At 38.0% G+C, this 20,955-nt stretch overlaps 1 protein-coding gene across 3 annotated transcripts in view; it reads right to left on the reverse strand.

The window, feature by feature from the left end:
• Positions 1–6,811: 6,811 nt before the first annotated feature.
• The window catches only part of LOC135710787 (uncharacterized), a 31,086-nt gene continuing 16,942 nt past the window's right edge, over positions 6,812–20,955 (reverse strand). For all 3 annotated transcript variants that reach the window (XM_065233464.1, XM_065233462.1, XM_065233463.1), the window contains one exon: positions 6,812–16,584. In XM_065233464.1, coding sequence (XP_065089536.1) covers positions 7,290–16,574 — 9,285 coding nt within the window. In that variant the 5' untranslated portion in view covers positions 16,575–16,584 and the 3' untranslated portion in view covers positions 6,812–7,289. The remainder of the gene's footprint in view (positions 16,585–20,955) is intronic.

Below are 20,955 nucleotides of genomic sequence, written 5' to 3' on the forward strand. Positions count from 1 at the left end.
AGTGAATTTTCTCACGTGACGCCACTGGTAATACTAAACATATAGTCTTAAAAAAACAAAATTGACTATTTAAAAAAATCGGTATAAAATCTAAAAAATCTGTATTCTGTGGAACCTTATCTGTGTATCGGAATCTAGTTCGGAAATCGGTATAAATACCGATAAATCGGTATATCTGGCAACGCTGCGTGCAATCGAAATAACAGAAATCAAAATATATATTTAATGCATTTTGCACATGTAATTATTTGAAGATTACATGTACTGTCTTTCCTCCACACGTTTATTTTAAAGAAGTAACGAAAGCAGATGACAAAGTGTCGGTGGAAGTAATTGAAAGCCAATGTGAGGCTCCGTTTCAACTCGAAAACCGATGCTGCTTTTATTGAAAGAAAATGGGCAAAGCAAGGCGAGAACAGTACAGCCAGGCTTTAAGCGAACCCCGTCAATATATTGACGCAATGGAGAACTATTGACTACAGCGCCTATTACAGATGTCAATATATTGACAAACATCGTATTGCCAATTTTCCTTACAATATTATCAATACATAATACATTGACAACATTAATGGCAACACGCTTTAGCGCTCGTTACACGGGTTAATATATTGACAGTAAATTGTAATACTGACAATATTATTGAAAATGTAATACCAGTGTTTGAAGTTTTCACTGTTCACTGAATAATTCACGTGTATTTTCGTAACCGTTGGACTCCCATGTGTCAGTAAACTAAACTGATTTCCTTGTATCGGCGAGACGACGAATCATGGCACATAAAGAATAAGAGAAAAATAAATCTTACTTCATCGATGATCAAATTTACTACTGACGGTATCATCGAAAGAATCTTTATATTCGTGTGTACCATTCGGCATGGATTGTGTGCGTAAGTTTCTGTTCATGATACATCTGCGTATCGCAGTATAACACTGGCGAATGGTTCATATTCAGCAACATGTAATGACACTGAATATGGATGGTCAAAAGCTGTTGCATATAGTGAACATTAACTTTTCACATCGAATTACGTGGGTTATTGGGGGAGATCTTGTATTGCCAGGTTCCTAATTTTGCGTATATATTCTTAATAAATATAACCATTGAAATACTTTATTCCTGAAAACTTTTCAGAGGATTTCCAACAAAACATATGTTCCCCATGTTCTTGGCTGGATTTTCTTAATCGGTCGGGATGTTAAGGCGTCGTCCACTGTCCATGGTGTGGCATGTGCTAGCATGTCAAAACATGCACAAGAGTGGGCACCTCGATTAATGTCAGACACCCACTGCCCCACTACTGTGGCGGCGATGTGGCATGTCAAAACATTATGCTGAAACTTTGCATGTGGCGAACGTAAACATGATGTAAGTCAAGGTGTTTTTTTGATATGGCGGCGGAGTGGCATCTGCTAGCATGGTAAAAAAGCTTGTCGAGGTTCGCCTTACGCCACATTGCATCCACATGATCTTTTGGCATGTTGTATGATGCCACACCGTCGCCACAACAGTAGGCGCCTTGTCTCGTGTCCGCAGTACGTTGTTCTAGGGTTATTCCGATTACACGACTGAATCGCGTAAATGGAATACACGTAGCATGTGGGATTTGATTTAATTGGTTCCAAAACGGAATACTCCGTGATCCCGGCGATATAGGAAGTAACTGTCTTAGGCAAACATTTTAAGGTGAATAAGGTCTTTCGGATGGTGCACATATAAGTTCAGAGTTCAGTCACTAGGCGGCGTAAGTGTATATATGATATTTACTATGTGCTATTTATATCTCATGAACCTGACTTCCATGGAAAATACAGTCCTCAACAATGTTTTTTTTTTCGGTGGACACGGTCTTTCACATGAAGAACAGGTTAGTTGCGAATGCTCCCGTTACGCGGTGCTATTGCATATGTGATATTTACTATGTGCTTTATCACAAGACCCTGACTTACTAGGAAAATACAGTCTTCTACATAGTTGGTAAGCTAACCAAGTCATATAAAATGATGGACAATAAGTGTGGAACCTACTCACTACACGGCGCTAGTGTGTGTAAGAGCTTGTGCATGTATCATATTTCAAAACTTTGGCATTCTGGGAAATAACTGTTCACTGCAAAGTTGTACAGATGGCCAAGGTCACTGCAGAGTTGTCCAAAAAATATATGAAAACTTTCACGGATTTTTCATACGTTGTCGTAAGCGTGATTGACAACTTTTATGCATAATCCGGATCATCTGGACAACCTGTTTGTGGCCTCCAGGGTGTATAATTTGGCCTTAATGTCATAAAAACATCAACAAGTGCTTGCGCAAAAAAAAACAAGGAGCTCTAGGACCAGTTTCATGAATTGACCACTTTTACGGATGTTCGGGATCTCAAAGAAGATCAATGTGCTGCATATTTTGGCCACAAATGAATGCACAAAAAATCATTTAGCTATAGGCCAGTTTAATTGATTTACCTCTTTTACGGATGTTCCGGATCTTTCGGAGGACCAGTCTGTGATTCCCAGGGTCCATATTCTGGCCACAATGTGAAATTAATTCTAAAAACACATCAAAAAGTGTGTTCGCAAAACACTACCCAAAAAACAATCGTCTATTGAAGAAACGACTTCTTGGCCATCTTATTCAACTGCATGCTTAATAGTACTTATACTATTTTTAATAATAACTTTTGTTCAGGCTTTGTTCACACAAATCTGGAGAATTTATTCAACCTCAACATTGAACTACTTGGTGTTGTATAAGGTATATCGAGAAGCTTTTATTCGACTTATATGAGTTGTAACAGAGCTTATTCGATAACATTTTTGATTATTCAGCGTTTATTAGACATCACTGCTTTCCTTAAAACAGTGATTCTCTGTATACGCTTGATTCTCGTGTGAAGTAACGTTTAATTAGACATTATTATACATTTATTAAACGATAATTCACTGTGGGAAAATTAGCCCGAAAATAAGAGGGACACCCTAATAAAAATAACCATAAGCTTAACGACGTGTTCGGAGTATCATCCAAACCATTTTTGGGATAGTTAACCCATCCGGGATACAGTTCGTTTATGGTATTTGTTTATTAGGGCGGGGACATGGAAGGGTGTGTTTCTTAGGTGATTGTTTTCATTATTTCTGACGTGGCTCGCACCACACAGATATTAGAAAATTTAGTAAATACTTATACATGTCGTTGCATGGGATTTGACCCATGTACCTTCCAATCACCAGCCGCTTGCCTAGAATTCATCATATGGGCAATTCGATAATCAATAAAATATTGCCTGACAGTAAATACCTATCAGCACTCCCGATCGCAACTCTAGCTCCTTCAAGGCCCTGTGGGAATGATTAATTCATTCATCGTTGTTTTAAATGAGACCAATCCCGAGCAAAGTCTGAGATTAAATTGAGAACTAAATTTGATGTTGTGATTTCGCTGATAATGTTTACTCAGGTTGCTGTCGTTTTGGTCTTTTTGACGGTTAAAACACAGACAAGGTTATCAAAAGTGAGAGCAAAAAAATCTTCCTGTGACATCACATTGAATACAATTTCTGCTATCAGTGAGAGCAAACTGAGAACTAAATATGATGTTCTTTTTCTTGTTGATAACAAATCAAGAATTCAATTTGATGTTATGCTAAGGCATTGAAAACAAACATGCAACAACATATTTTGAAGAGCAAATGTACAGCAAAATGAAAACAAAATTTGGTATCAAATTTGTCAATTGCGTATACTGAAATCAAATTATCATTTTAGTTTGAAGATGATTTCAAAACTCGATTTGATTGTGCTGTCATTTTGATGCTGGACTTTGCTCGGGATGCTTGGTTAACATACATATAACTTTTAATTCAGAGTTTATCTGTATATAAACTTAGTTCCATTCATTTCATTTTTTTTTGTTCATAATAAATATAATTAACAAACTAACCTGCGTTCCATTTCTTCGATTAGGGGGAGGAGGGGCATAGTGAACAGGTGGGGCATAGTGAACAGGTGGGGCATAGTGAGCATCCCGCAGTTTGCCTCTGGATCTCCAGCTGCATGAAACAAATCAACAGGTAGTAGGTTCAATATCATTATGATATTGATCCTACCACCAACCAATTTGTTCCGAACGGCCGGAAGTCCAAGCTGGTGTACTGGATGCTCACTATGCACCACCTGTTCACTATGCCCCTCTTACCCCTATTTCTTCCCTTATTCGCTAGTAAGGTACCACAGGACGAAGGAATGTTTCTTATGTACCTAGCTGCGCTTTGCTACTGCCAGAGTTGGTGCGACGTTTGCGTTCCTTATGTATTATCCACTGCTTTGTATTTATCTGTGCGGTAGATACAAAGAGAAGATATGAGTAGTTCAAAGTTGTATACAATCATTGAACGCGTCATTCGGAGAACTGTTGTGATCGGTTTTTTTTTGTATTCAACCATCGTTCTTCGTTTCGTTCATTCTTTTGGTGCTACACAACTGAATACTCTTATTCGGCAAAGGTGTCTGACACTTCACTCATTTGTGAATATCTATTCATGAACAGTTACGAACCTGACACACGGTAGTTCAATGGCATGTTGACAGATTTCCAAACACTGTGTAATACTGATCACGATGGATTGATGACGAGTATTGTTGAAAAACTGATTTTCATTTCACTTTGTCAATATTCTGACTCACAAAGCAGCTTCGCGATGCATGCAGTGTTGCCATTTATTTAAATCTTCGTGTGTGATATAAAATCAATTTTAAACTAAATAAAAAATGTATCTTTTAACAGTCACCAATCACCCGGCTTCGTTAATATGGATATGCATTTTCTACAAAATCACAAGCATAATCATATTATTTTTTTACTTTAAAATAAAATAAATACTATCAGCGCTTCATAGGTAACGTAAATTAATTACTATATGCATGATTTCATTTATGAATGTTTACCAAAACATCAGCATGATAGTTTCTATTTGGGAAACTGTGTACCGTGAACGTGGGTTATTCCACACGTATAGTAATTCCGCGCACTCGACAATCGATTTGATTAAATTCGATCAATTTGGAAGTACATGTCATGTTATCTGTTGTTCTGTGTATTTTCTGTGTCCTGTCAAAAAGTTACAACATTTGGTATAGCAATTTGGTATTTGAATGACAAGCCCGTGGAATTACAGCTCACGCAAAATAACCCACGTTCACTGTACATCCTATGTTAATTAGTATACACTCAGGTCTTTTTTAACACGGGGGATACGTACCGTGTAAAAAAAACCTACGAGATTTTGATTTTTCACATGTTTAAATGCTTAAAAAAATCGGATTTTGATGCCATTTGTTATTATAGCATGCTATGGTCCATATAGACATATTTTAAAAATTTCTGTATTTACACCAAAAATTGTGATTTTTTTTTCGATATGCCATTTGATTACCTATAGCTTGAAACGGATAATGTGATTGGAATCAAGTCGATAGGTTGTATCGTTTTCGGGAAATCGTTAAAAACGTACCGTGTAAATCGCGAAAAACCGTGTAAAAAAAAACTTTAGTGTACTATATGTGTGCCTATTAATACAGTTTATATACCTACATTATCTTTCTTGCACGTCTTCTGGTCATTAGTCGACTTAATGATTAATCATTAATGGTAACTTGCCAGAAAGCATAAGAGGATTTTCATTTTGATAAAACTAAGCATTATATGTATGGGTAACATTAGGTAAACATTATTGTTCAAACGAAACAGGAGAGTTCAGTAATCACCTTGTTCTTACATCATTCTAAGAACTTAAGAGTAGGCCTGGAATAGATCATTATTTAACACGATTTATTCTAAAAATCCTGAAAATTAATTCAAAATGTGCAAATATAAGTAAATGTTGTGTGAAAATTGGTTTTATATATATATCCACTAAACCAGGACTCCGCTGTTTGGTAAGTTTTGAACTACGGTACTGTTCGGTCAAAGTTTACAACTCAATGAAAAATTTAAAATTTTTGGAATTTATTCGGAAAATGTACGGACCTTGTTAACCCCATTTAATAATACAAAAAAAATGGTCGATTGTATTGATTTCCTTCGAGTAACGGTCATTTGAAATTTTTCCAATTTTTTCAGCTGTTCAAAAACCCGGCTAAATTTATCAACTTCGGTAATCCGAATTCAGTGTGTAGCTAGGTTTTTCAATACAAACAGGTCCAGCAGTCGTTTCTGTTTGGAGCCGAATGCAAACATGAACTCTAAACACACTTTCTTTCGCTGATCCATGTTTCTTGTGTGGGGAAATTGATACAAGTAATATTGACTTTAATACATTGAGGCAAACATACTTCTACCGTATTGCCATTAATATTGTCAATATTCGTATATCGATGATATTGATGGCAAAATTGACGGTTTTTTGTCAATAAATTCTGAGTATTGACAAAGTGAAATTAAAATCAGCTTTTCGTCAATACTCGTCATCAATCATCGTCTTCAATATCATGGTTTCAATAATATTGTCAGTATGTCAATTTATTGATATGTGTAATGAGCGCTTACCATAATGATGATGTGAATATAGAAATGTTGCCAATATCGATGTATTGACGTCAATATAGAAGGTATTGACAATACGATTATTGTCAATAAAAGGAATCGTAGAGGGTCCAATTTAGAGCTTCGAAAATGTAGAGCCCTGGTTCTACCTTCAAAATCCCGAGAGCTGGTGTTTGGTCCCTTGTTAATAAATAGTTCGATAACCCGAGCATGTCCATTTCAAGCTACCAACTGAAGTCTTCATCGACCACGTTCACATCGTCAGCATTATTACCTATCAAGAGCTACATATGAAACATTTTTATGACCATGCCATTCTGCGCTATGAAGCGGAGTTCTACCGGTAATTGATCAAATGTTAACCATGTCATCATTGACAATCAACAGTTGGATCAAGTGATCGTGTCCATTTTGAGCTGCATAGGAAAGAGCAGTCCTTTGTTTTTCATCCACTGCATTCACATCAGCATTGTTTGATATCAAGAGTTCTGCAATGTTCTTATGACCATTCCGCGCTGCGATATGAAGTGGACTTAAACCAGTAATTGAACAAATGTTAACAGTGGCTACTTTATGGATCAACAGTCGGATCAACTGATCGTGTCCATTTTCAGCTGCATAATGAATAGCAGTCCATTGTTTTTCATCCACTGCATTCACGTCAGCATTGTTTGATATCAAGAGTTCTGCAACGTTCTTTAGACCATTGAATGCTGCGTTATGAAGTGGAGTTCTACCGGTAGTTGATCAAATGTTAATAGTGGATCCTCTGTCAATCAACAGTTGGATCAACTGGTCGTGTCCATTTTGATCTGCATAATGAATAGCAGTCCATCGATTTTTATCCACTGCATTCACGTCAGCATTGTTTGATATCAAGAGTTCTGCAACGTTCTTATGACCATTCCGTGCTGCGCTATGAAGTGGAGTTAAACCGGTAATTGAACAACTGTTAACAGTGGATCCTCTGTCAATCAACAGTTGGATCAACTGATCGTGTCCATTTTGAGCTGCAAAATGAATAGCAGTCCATCGATTTTTATCCACTGCATTCACGTCAGCATTGTTTGATATCAAGATTTCTGCAACGTTCTTATGACCATTTGATGCTGCGGTATGAAGTGCAGTTCTGCCGGTAGTTGAACAAGTGTTAACAGTGGATCCTTTGTCAATCAACAGTTGGATCAACTGATCGTGTCCATTTTGAGCTGCATAATGAAAAGCAGCCCATTGATCGTTATCCACTGCATTCACGTCAGCATTGTTTGATATCAAGAGTTCTGCAACGCTCTTATGACCATTTGATGCTGCGGTATGAAGTGGAGTTCTACCGGTAGTTGAACAAGTGTTAACAGTGGATCCTTTGTCAATCAACAGTTGGATCAACTGATCGTGTCCATTTTGAGCTGCATAATGAATAGCAGTCCATTGATCGTTATCCACTGCATTCACGTCAGCATTGTTTGATATCAAGAGTTCTGCAACGCTCTTATGACCATTGAATGCTGCGGTATGAAGTGCAGTTCTGCCGGTAGTTGAACAAGTGTTAACAGTGGATCCTTGGTCAATCAACAGTTGGATCAACTGATCGTGTCCATTTTTAGCTGCAAAATGAATAGCAGTCCATTGTTTTTCATTCACTGCATTCACGTCAACATTGTTTGATATCAAGATTTCTGTAACGTTCTTATGACCATTGAATGCTGCGGTATGAAGTGGAGTTCTACCGCTAGTTGAACAAGTGTTAACAGTGGATCCTCTGTCAATCAACAGTTGGATCAAGTGATCGTGTCCATTGTCAGCTGCATAATGAATAGCAGTCCATTGTTTTCCATCCACTGCATTCACGTCAGCATTGTTTGATATCAAGATTTCTGCAACGTTCTTATGACCATTTGATGCTGCGGTATGAAGTGGAGTTACACCGGTATTTGAACAAGTGTTAACAGTGGATCCTTGGTCAATCAACAGTTGGATCAACTGATCGTGTCCATTTTTAGCTGCAAAATGAATAGCATTCCTTTGTTTTTCATCCGCTGCATTCACGTCAACATTGTTTGATATCAAGATTTCTGCAACGTTTTTATGACCATTGAATGCTGCGGTATGAAGTGGAGTTACACCGGTAGTTGAACAAGTGTTAACAGTGGATCCTCTGTCAATCAACAGTTGGATCAAGTGATCGTGTCCATTGTCAGCTGCATAATGAATAGCATTCCTTTGTTTTTCATCCGCTGCATTCACGTCAGCATTGTTTGATATCAAGATTTCTGCAACGTTCTTATGACCATTTGATGCTGCGGTATGAAGTGGAGTTACACCGGTATTTGAACAAGTGTTAACAGTGGATCCTTGGTCAATCAACAGTTGGATCAACTGATCGTGTCCATTTTTAGCTGCAAAATGAATAGCAGTCCATTGTTTTTCATTCACTGCATTCACGTCAACATTGTTTGATATCAAGATTTCTGCAACGTTTTTATGACCATTGAATACTGCGGTATGAAGTGGAGTTACACCGGTAGTTGAACAAGTGTTAACAGTGGATCCTTTATCAATCAACAGTTGGATCAACTGATCGTGTCCATTTTGAGCTGCAAAATGAATAGCAGTCCATTGATCTTCTTCCACTGCATTCACGTCAGCATTGTTTGATATCAAGATTTCTGTAACGTTCTTATGACCATTGAATGCTGCGGTATGAAGTGGAGTTCTACCGATAGTTGAACAAGTGTTAACAGTGGATCCTCTGTCAATCAACAGTTGGATCAAGTGATCGTGTCCATTGTCAGCTGCATAATGAATAGCAGTCCATTGTTTTCCATCCACTGCATTCACGTCAGCATTGTTTGATATCAAGATTTCTGCAACGTTCTTATGACCATTTGATGCTGCGGTATGAAGTGGAGTTACACCGGTATTTGAACAAGTGTTAACAGTGGATCCTTGGTCAATCAACAGTTGGATCAACTGATCGTGTCCATTTTTAGCTGCAGAATGAATAGCAGTCCATTGTTTTTCATTCACTGCATTCACGTCAACATTGTTTGATATCAAGATTTCTGCAACGTTTTTATGACCATTGAATGCTGCGGTATGAAGTGGAGTTACACCGGTAGTTGAACAAGTGTTAACAGTGGATCCTCTGTCAATCAACAGTTGGATCAAGTGATCGTGTCCATTGTCAGCTGCATAATGAATAGCATTCATTTGTTTTTCATCCGCTGCATTCACGTCAGCATTGTTTGATATCAAGATTTCTGCAACGTTTTTATGACCATTGAATACTGCGGTATGAAGTGGAGTTACACCGGTAGTTGAACAAGTGTTAACAGTGGATCCTTTATCAATCAACAGTTGGATCAACTGATCGTGTCCATTTTGAGCTGCAAAATGAATAGCAGTCCATTGATCTTCTTCCACTGCATTCACGTCTAAATTGTTTGATATCAAGAGTTCTGCAACGTTCTTATGACCATTCCGTGCTGCGGTATGAAGTGGAGTTACACCGGTAGTTGAACAAGTGTTAACAGTTGATCCTTGGTCAATCAACAGTTGGATCAACTGATCGTGTCCATTTTGAGCTGCAAAATGAATAGCAGTCCATTGTTTTTCATCGACTGCATTTACGTCAGCATTGTTTGATATCAAGAGTTCTGCAACGTTCTTATGACCATTCCGTGCTGCGGTATGAAGTGGAGTTCTACCGGTAGTTGAACAAGTGTTAACAGTGGATCCTTTGTCAATCAACAGTTGGATCAACTGATCGTGTCCATTTCGAGCTGAATAATGAATAGCAGTCCATTGTTTTTCATCCACTGCATTCACGTCAGCATTGTTTGATATCAAGAGTTCTGCAACGTTCTTATGACCATTCCGTGCTGCGCTATGAAGTGGAGTTAAACCGGTCGTTGAACAGGTGTTAACAGTGGATCCTTTGTCAATCAACAGTTGGATCAACTGATCGTGTCCATTTTGAGCTGAATAATGAATAGCAGTCCATTGATTTTTATCCACTGCATTCACGTCAACACTGTTTGATATCAAGAGTTCTGCAACGTTCTTATGACCATTCCGTGCTGCGCTATGAAGTGGAGTTACACCGTCAATTGAACAAATGTGAATAGTGGATCCTTTATCAATCAACAGTTGGATTAACTGATCGTGTCCATTTTGAGCAGCTAAATTCAAAGGAGTCCATTGATTTTCATCCACTGCATTCACGTCAGCATTGTTTGATATCAAGAGTTCTACAACGTTCTTATGACCATTCCGTGCTGCGCTATGAAGTGGAGTTACACCGGTCGTTGAACAAATGTGAATAGTGGATCCTTTATCAATCAACAGTTGGATCAACTGGTCGTGTCCATTATGAGCAGCTAAATTCAAAGGAGTCCATTGATTTTCATCCACTGCATTCACGTCAGCATTGTTTGATATCAAGAGCACTGCAATATTCTTATGACCATTCCATGCTGCGGCATGAAGTGGAGTTCTACCGGTAGTTGAATAAGTGTTAACAGTGGATCCTTTGTCAATCAACAGTTGGATCAACTGATCGTGTCCATTTTGAGCTGCATAATAAAGAGCAGTTATTTTTTTTTCATCCGCTGCATTCACGTCAGCTTTATTCTTTAATAAGAATTCACAGATTTCAACAAACCCACGTTTAGCAGCAACCAGTATCATATCCGTTAGGTTGTTTGTCGAGAATGATTTAAAATGTCCTTCTAAAGAGGAAATGATACTCAAACAGTCACACTCACATGCCCACAGTGCAATCTCCCAGCTTATTTTACACAGACTATTCAAACTCTTGAGATATACCTGGTTTCCTTCCATCTTGGTCATAGAAAATCTTCGAACAACAATATATGTGGACAAAATGTGTACGACAATTTCTCCTGACAATGTAAAAATGTTGTCGCATAGATATTTTGCCACAAAGTATTCACTGTAAGACCGATGGCAAAAATCAACCTTCTGCTGGACTACATGAACCAGTTGTGATGAATCTGATTCCTGTTCGCATCGGTTTTTAAATTGATCGTGTATGTCTCTATAATATTGATTTTTAAACAATTCCCTTCGTACTTCAATGTTTAGCAGCTCCATAGCTAACAACTGATGCTTCAAAATAAAATCACCCATCAACCAATCCAATTCAGCGTCGCTCAGATCAAATTTGGGCTTAAATTTTTCCATAAATTTCTTGTGAAAACATCTTCTTATAAACTGTTCGTAAAGCTGTGCAATATTCATTTTTTCTTTAGTCAGATCAATGAGCTGATTTGTATTCTGTTTCTTCAATGAATGGTAATTTCTAAATTTTTCTAAATAAACCTCGGCCAGCATTTTTACCATGAGTGGCGCACCACAAATTTCGCCTAAATTTGAAGGGATATTTGATTTAAATGTGTTTAAAATATGTGTCGAGTAGCTTTCAAAGCAATGTTCATCTAGATCTGGTTCGTGCCACATCTTTCTGAAATAGTTGATTTGGTCTTCCACAATGAACGGCTCCAGAAACATAGATCTTACATTAAATTTACTCTCTAATAATACTTGCATATGTTTTCTGGCGCTGATGATGATTCGAATGCTCTTTTTCAACTTGAGTTGTTCCAGCATCTCAATCACCTTGTCGGTGTACTTGGAGTGGATCTCGTCGAAGCCATCCATCACTATAAGAATTGAATAGCCTCTGTCATCCCTTTCATGTGGGGCATTTTCAATGAGATCGCAATGTCGCTCTGAAAGGATCACTTTGAGCACATTAAGCACCTTCAACTCTGAAATGAGTTTTACTTTTTCGAGTTCCATCACCAACTCGCTTAAATACACTAACAGGACATTAACGACATTTTGCTTCTGCACTTCAAATGCTACAAACTGAAGCAAGCTAGTCTTCCCCATTCCGGGGTCTGCCAGGAGTACGATGATCTGATGGTCTTCAAATGTTTCCCCAAGCTCTTCAACAAACTGAGTGTCACTCATCTGTCGTGAAAGTTCTTCAATGTTGTCTTCCATACCTGGTTGGTTGTCTTTATTAAGGAGATTTTCAGCCAGACGCTGGTTCATCTCGGCCTCTTCCATACCTGTTTTCTCAACTTCAATGACATTTTCGTCATTGGTCGGTTTACTATATTTGTATATAATACGGCGATTGATGTAATATTTTTGCAATTGTTTTGCTTCCTTACCTTCAAGTTTATCGTTATCATTTTGAATTTCACTAAGACAGTTTAGTACATCACTTTTCTTCAACATTGCCTTCATTTTATTCTTTTTAGGTTTATTGAGTTGGTCAAATTTTAATATCAGATCTCTAAATATCAGATCGATTTCTCTCAATTTTCTGAGAATTTCTGGACAGATCCACGATTTACACCACGTCCACAGCTCGCTTTCAATAATTGGATACAAATCATTTGGTTGACTCACCAATAGAGAAAAGTCGTTGAAGAATGCCACAATTTCCTCCTCACTAAAATAACGTGGCAAATGTTTCACCCTTGAGTTTCTTAGTAAAAAGTTATTCACTGTTATTGTCTTCTTCATATCAAGCTTATCTTTTTCCAGAACTTTAAACAACTTGGCAACATTGAATTGTTCGCTTTCCGAGTTGAAGCTATCTAAAAAACTGCATTGCTTCTTTTTTATTGTTAAAACGTCTTTCAGAGGAGTACTATAGGTTTCTAAAATGTTACTGACGGTTCCATTGTTGAAAAGCTCTTTGATTGCCTTTTTAAGGTTTTCGAAATCTTTGTTGATAAAATTGCTCAACTCTTCAATAGCTTTTTCGGTTGGATCCAGTTTCAGGTGTCGGGCCTTGGATCCAGGAAATCGTAAGATTTCATCTACTTCTACCTCAACAGTCCTCACCCAATCAACATCGGAGATGTTTAAATCCTTATTAGTAAATATATAGAACTGCTTTTTGTATTGGTCTTTCTTAAAGTTTTCAACAACTTTCAAATAGGATTCCAGGTACTTGTAAATACTGAAGTCTCCGTTGTATTGATCTTTTTCCACGGTCGGAAATAGCGCATTTAAATCGATATCATTTACCTTGCCATCTTTGGTAACGGCGTGCTTCACCTGGATGAAGTGTGACACCTCACGTCCATCGTCAATGATCACTACGTCATCATACTTGTCGGCTTTTGACATTTCATATGCCAATCTGACTTTGAAACTGTCCTTCCGCATCCGTAGAAAAAAGGTGACTGCAACTTGTTTTTGATATACTTCGCCGTGGTAGCCTGATTGGATTTTTCTTTCATATGTTCCGTCTTGTAATAGGTTCGGCATTTTAAATTGTTTTTCATCCGCTGCATTCACGTCAGCTTTATCCTTTGATAATAATTTATATATTTCAACAAACCCACTTTCCTTAGCAACCAGTATCATATCCGTTAGGTTGCTTGTTGAGAATGATTTAAAATGTCCTTCTAAAGAGGAAATGATACTCAAACAGTCACACTCACATGCCCACAGTGCAATCTTCCAGTTTTTTTTACACAAACTATTTAAGATATTGAGATATGCCTGGTTTCCTTCCATCTTGGTCATAGACAATCTTCGAACAACAGTATATCTAGACCAAATGCGTCTGACAATTTTTCCTGACAACGTAAAAATGTTGTCGCATAGATATTTTGCCACAAAGTATTCACTGTAAGACCGATGGCAAAAATCAACCTTCTGCTGGACTACATGAACCAGTTGTGATGAATCTGATTCCTGTTCGCATCGTATTTTAAATTGATCGTGTATTACTTTATAATATTGATTTTTTAATAAGTCCATACGTACTTCAATATTTAGCAGTTCCATAGCTAACAACTGATGCTTCAAAATAAAATCACCCATCAACCAATCCAATTCTGCGTCGCTCAGAGCAAATTTGGGCTTAAATTTTTCCATAAATTTCTTGTGAAAACATCTTCTTATAAACTGTTCGTATAGCTGTGCAATATTCATTTTTTCTTCAGTCAGAACCACGAGCTGATTTGTATTCTTCGATGAATGGTAATTTCTAAATTTTTCTAAATAAACCTCCGCCAGCATTTTTACCATGAGTGGCGCACCACAAATTTCGCCTAAATTTGAAGGGATATTTGATTTAAATGTGTTTAAAATATGTGTCGAGTAGCTTTCAAAGCAATGTTCATCTAGATCTGGTTCGTGCCACATCTTTCTGAAATAGTTGATTTGGTCTTCCACAATGAACGGCTCCAGAAACATAGATCTTACATTAAATTTACTCTCTAATAATACTTGCATATGTTTTCTGGCGCTGATGATGATTCGAATGCTCTTTTTCAACTTGAGTTGTTCCAGCATCTCAATCACCTTGTCGGTGTACTTGGAGTGGATCTCGTCGAAGCCATCCATCACTATAAGAATTGAATAGCCTCTGTCATCCCTTTCATGTGGGGAATTTTCAATGAGATCGCAATTTCGCTCTGAAAGGATCACTTTGAGCACATTAAGCACCTTCAACTCTGAAATGTGTTTTACTTTTTCGAGTTCCATCACCAACTCGCTTAAATACACTAACAGGACATTAACGACATTTTGCTTCTGCACTTCAAAGGCTACAAACTGAAGCAAGCTAGTCTTCCCCATTCCGGGGTCTGCCAGAAGTACGATGATCTGATGGTCTTTAAATGTTTCCCCAAGCTCTTCAACAAACTGAGTGTCACTCATCTGTCGTGAAAGTTCTTCAATTTTGCCTTCCATACCTGGTTGGTTGTCTTTATTAAGGAGATTTTCAGCCAGACGCTGGTTCATCTTCGCCTCTTCCATACCTGTTTTCTCAACTTCAATGACATTTTCGTCATTGGTCGGTTTACTATATTTGTATATAATACGGCGATTGATGTAATATTTTTGCAATTGTTTTGCTTCCTTACCTTCAAGTTTATCGTTATCATTTTGAATTTCACTAAGACAGTTTAGTACATCACTTTTTTTCAACATTGCTTTCATTTTATTGTTTTTGGGTTTATTGAGTTGGTCAAATTTTAATATCAGATCTCTAAATATCACATCGATTTCACTCAATTTTCTGAGAATTTCTGGACAGATCCACGATTTACACCACGTCCACAGCTCGCGTTCAATAATTGGATACAAATCATTTGGTTGACTCACCAATAGAGAAAAGTCGTTGAAGAATGCCACAATTTCCTCCTCACTAAAATAACGTGGCAAATGTTTCACCCTTGAGTTTCTTAGTAAAAAGTTATTCACTGTTATTGTCTTCTTCATATCAAACTTATCTTTTTCCAGAACTTTAAACAACTTGGCAACATTGAATTGTTCGCTTTCCGAGTTGAAGCTATCTAAAAAACTGCATTGCTTCTTTTTTATTGTTAAAACGTCTTTCAGAGGAGTACTATAGGTTTCTAAAATGTTACTGACGGTTCCATTGTTGAAAAGCTCTTTGATTGCCTTTTTAAGGTTTTCGAAATCTTTGTTGATAAAATTGCTCAACTCCTTAATAGCTTTTTCGGTTGGATCCAGTTTCAGGTGTCGGGCCTTGGATCCAGGAAATCGTAGGATTTCATCTACTTCTACCACAACAGTTCTCACCCAATCAACATCGGAGATGTTTAAATCCTTATTAGTAAATATATAGAACTGCTTTTTGTATTGGTCTTTCTTAAAGTTTTCAACAACTTTCAAATAGGATTCCAGGTACTTGTAAATACTGAAGTCTCCGTTGTGTTGATCTTTTTCCACGGTCGGAAACAGTGCATTCAAATCGATAACATTTACCTTGCCACCTTTGGTAACGGCGTGCTTCACCTGGATGAAGTGTAAAACCTCACGTTCATCGTCAATGATCACTACGTCATCGTACTTGTCGGCTTGTGACACTTCATATGCCAATCTTACATTGAAACTGTCTCTCCGCATCCGTAGAAAAAAGGCGACTGCAACTTGTTTTTGGAATTCTTCGCCGTGGTAGCCTGATTGGATTTTTCTTTCATATGTTCCGTCTTGTAATAGGTTCGGCATTTTGAATCAACTGGGGAATAGAAGAGAAATAACGCATTAGTGAAAGTGGCAAAGGTGACATTTTTTCACTTTAATAACAGTCCTGTAATGGAGCCGCCAAATGACTTCTCCGATTTACATTAAACTTTGCATAATTGTTTGTTGTGGGCAATGATTCACATTTATCAAAAGTTCGGCCATTTTGGGCCATGTAAAATTTTCAAAATGGCACTTCTGATCAAAATGACGGCTGAAACAAAGTTGTAGAAAAACATAATATTTTTATGGGAAAAATATACAAGAAAGTTGCTCCAGTAGATTGAAGTACACATTAAAACAAATGTTGATATTTTAATGCCTTTACTATCGAGATTTTAAGTTGGTTCAGCTTCCAATTGTGTTAAAACCTAAATATCTCGAAATTGGCATTTTAAAAAATCTTTTGAAAAAAATAAGCATTAATGCGCACCAACAGAAATTTCAAAATTTTCCAAAAATTCATGTTCAACTTTTTTCAGTTTTAAAGTGTCCATAGTTTTGAATATTCCAAAAGTTTGCATTTCTTAATAGCTTTGTAATTTGTTTTTTTTTTTCTTAATCCACGCAAGGAAATTTTGAGGTTACATTTTTGTTAAATTTTTACTTAAAATAAATTATGAACATTTTTTTGGGAACAGAAATACATAATTTTCCTCTGCAACTTTGTTTCAGACGTCATTTCGATCAGGAATGCCGTTTCCGTGCTACAATTCAAAAAATATTAATAGACGCCATTTTGAAAATTTTACCAGACACAAAATGAACGAAATTTAGCAGAAATGTGAATCATTGCCCATAACAAACAATTACGCATAATTTCACACAAATCGGAGAATTCATGTTTTTTCTCGCTATTTTGCCTGGAATTGCTCAATTCTACATTGGTTCTTCTTCAAAATTTAAATAATTGCTTGTTATGATTTAACATTTGAGCATCAATTCGGCCATTTTGAATCTCGCAAAAATCTTCAAAATGGCTAATTCGATATTTTTCAATAAATAAAAACTCGGAAACGTCCCTTTCAATCGAAATGGCGTGAGCGACAAAGTTGTAGGAAAAACTAACGGTAATAAATTTTAATTAATTTTGGGTTTAAAATCCAAAGAGTGTTTAAAGCATTAATGACAAAATAATCACCCTATTCAATTTTTTTTTATTATTCTTGTTAAAAACTTATTAGCTAACATAACCCCAAGGCTGCAAAATGCGTGTCGATTCATTGTTGACATGGCTGGTTCTCAGCAATGCAATGAACCATCGATAAATATGAGTCAGCCACCAATCGAAAGATATGACTATCTTATTTTTTTTAAATAAATAGAAACCCAATTGAACCTGTAATTGGCCAGTCGGAACGGAAAAACCCGGAAAAGTTCCGAGCAAAATGCGTGTCGATTCATGTTGACATGACTGGTTCTCGGCAATTTGGTTACCACATCTTAAGATTGAGCCACTACTTGAAAGGTATGACTACCCGAGCAAAGTTGGATATCAAAATAATATCAAAATGATATCAAATTATGTTTTTTTTAAATCATATTGATCACATATTTTGATATCACTCCACTGCGTCCTAGCAAGAAGTACGGTCGACTTAGTTCGCGCTCCGCTATTTTGGAAGTTTTCTCGCTATTCGCTTGATTTAAATTATCAGTTTTTTCTCGCTTAGTGTTCCTAGCTAAATAATTAACTAAAAGTGAGTTTTTTTTTCTGAGAAGAAAGTGTGTTTTCGGCATCATCGGAAGGAAAATTGTTTTTGCGTTTGCCAATTCGTCAACCATTTTGCGCACCATCGGTGCGTGGTAACGCATACCGTAACGCCCCGTAACGTGGGCAGATCACCTTTTCGTGGTACGTTACGGGATGTTAGATCTACCACCGATTCCTAGTTCTGACTACTTCAAACTAGGGGAACAGGATTTTTTAGTAATCCAAGGAACACATCTTAGTCCTTGTTACTTTTTATGCCTTGTTTGATAGTGACAAGACTCGGCTTTGTCTACCGAGGATGATCTTGACACAAGGAAAAAAATGAGTTAGTTGTCTTCATCTATGTGATTTCTAATCTTTTATTCGTTGTTCCCTAGTTTGAAGTGGTTAAGACTAGGGTTCTGATGCATGGTCACTATCGGTGTCATACCTTAATTTTGTTGCTAAGGAATCCAATTTTGACTGACAAAGGGGCGCGCCTTTGGAGGGTGTTTCAACACTCCGAAGGGTATAAATAGCAGAACCTTTCAATTAGAGTTGGATCCTTGAGATAAATGCAAGAGTGGCAACTGTAAAAAATCGAATACTTCATCATTTCTCAATAGTGATGGAGTAATACGACATGCACTAGACTAAGGACACGGGATATACTACAATAGATCAATTTACTGGTCGCAGTAGTGTTAGGTTCCGAACAAAGGAAAAAAACGCATACCTGCACACGGATCATCGTCATCGAGTGTTAGCATCTGCCTCCGCATTTACGCCGTTCATCTATCATCGTGTGTTCAGCTGAGTGCCGACCCTCATACAAGCACACACCAACGAAAAGCGCCCGCACACGTGGATCGAAGATCATCCACGCTGCGCGTCGCTCCGCTGCTGCTGTGTAAATGCTCGGTGGTAGTAGTATAGGATTATCAGATAAGTTTTTGTTCTTGTTTCTTTCTTTCGCCCATCAGTTAAATTTAAGTTTGCTATTCTGTGTTTGTAGTTTTTTTTTCGTGTATTGTGTTCGAGTGATTATCGTTTCAGTGGTAGAGCGTTTTTCGCTCCCACAAGTACGGCAAAATGGACATTTTGTCGCAAGACGAAATGGACGTTTTGTCGGAAGATGACACTTCTTTGCCACGCGATGGCAAGAAGGGTCAAAAACGTACGTCATCTCAGAAGACAGATGATGTCATTCCTGGTTCATCGTCTCAGTCTGGCAAAGGACAGGCTGGATAGGCGAGCCTATCCAGATGACTCGACTGGCCCATGGGTTGTCTACTTTCAGCCCAAAAACAAACATTTGAACGTTGTGCAAATCTCAAATGATTTGACGAAGCGATACTCGGCCATGACTGAAATCACGAAGGTTAGACACAGGGAAGCCATCTGACCGTTGATTTTTCTACTCTACTTCAACGACGTGAACCTGGTTATCGAAGGACCTCGATTAGCATATGCAGACGACCTCAAAATATTTTTACGAATTTACTCGATCGCTGACTGCCACAATCTTCAACATCAGCTTAATGTCTTAATGTCAACCGATTGTATTCAGCTATGACCTGCTTGGAACGACACTCGAACGCGTGAATCAGGTGAAAGACCTGGGTGTGGTGTTGGATTCACAGCTAACATTCAGGCAACACATTTCTTATGTCATCAATAAGTCGTCTAGGACTTTAGGATTCATCTTCAGGATAGCTAAGAATTTCACCGATGTCTACTGCTTAAAATCTCTTTACTGCTCCCTCGTACGATCGACGCTTGAGTATTGTTCTGCGGTTTGGAATCCGAATTACAGCAATGGTGCCAAGAGAATCGAATCTGTTCAACGTCGCTTTCTTCGTTTTGCGCTTCGTAGACTGCCCTGGAGAGATCCGCTTCGGCTGCCCAGCTACGAGAGTCGCTGCCAACTGATAAACCTTGAACCTCTCCGGATTAGAAGGGACACCAACAGAGCTTTGATTATCGCCGACAATCTACAGGGACGAATAGATTGTGAGGCTATCCTGAGGCAAATTGACCTAAACGTGCAACCCCGACCACTCCGTAACAACCTCATGCTGAGACTGCCACTGCGTCGCACGAACTACGGGGCATATGGTGCGATTTGCGGACTACAGCGTGTGTTCAATAGAGTCGCATCTGTATTCGACTTTCACCTCACACGTGATGCGCTTCGTCGGAGATTCTCATCTGTTTTCGCCGGCCGCAGTGACTGACAGAGAAAATTAGTGTATTTCCATTTATGTTTTTTTTTTACATTCTGACCATGTTGCTTTGTTTTTCTTTCTGTGATTATTTGACATGTAATTTTACTATTATTATTATTATGATTAGTATTATTAAAATCATCTGGGCTACAGCCAGCCTGTTGATGTATGGCAACAATAAATAAACAATCACAATAAACTTTGTGTCTCCGTCTCAAACCTGAAGCAGGCTAACGAGATTGCTGCCTCCCAGCTCTTCACGCTCGAGTATAGAGTTTACATCCCAGCTCGTGATGTGGAGATCGAAGGTGTGGTCACCGAAGCGAGTCTGACCCCCGAGATCTTGGAGAAGCAGGCGGTTGGCCGTTTCAAGAACCTTTGCTTCCCCCGGTGAAGATACTGGATGTCCAAACACTGGGCTCAATATCTGTCAGCGAGGGTAAAA

Source organism: Ochlerotatus camptorhynchus, unplaced genomic scaffold, assembly GCF_037179485.1.
Source record: "Ochlerotatus camptorhynchus isolate MF236.1 unplaced genomic scaffold, CSIRO-AGI_Acam_v1.1 ptg000402l, whole genome shotgun sequence".
Lineage (NCBI taxonomy): Eukaryota > Metazoa > Arthropoda > Insecta > Diptera > Culicidae > Ochlerotatus > Ochlerotatus camptorhynchus.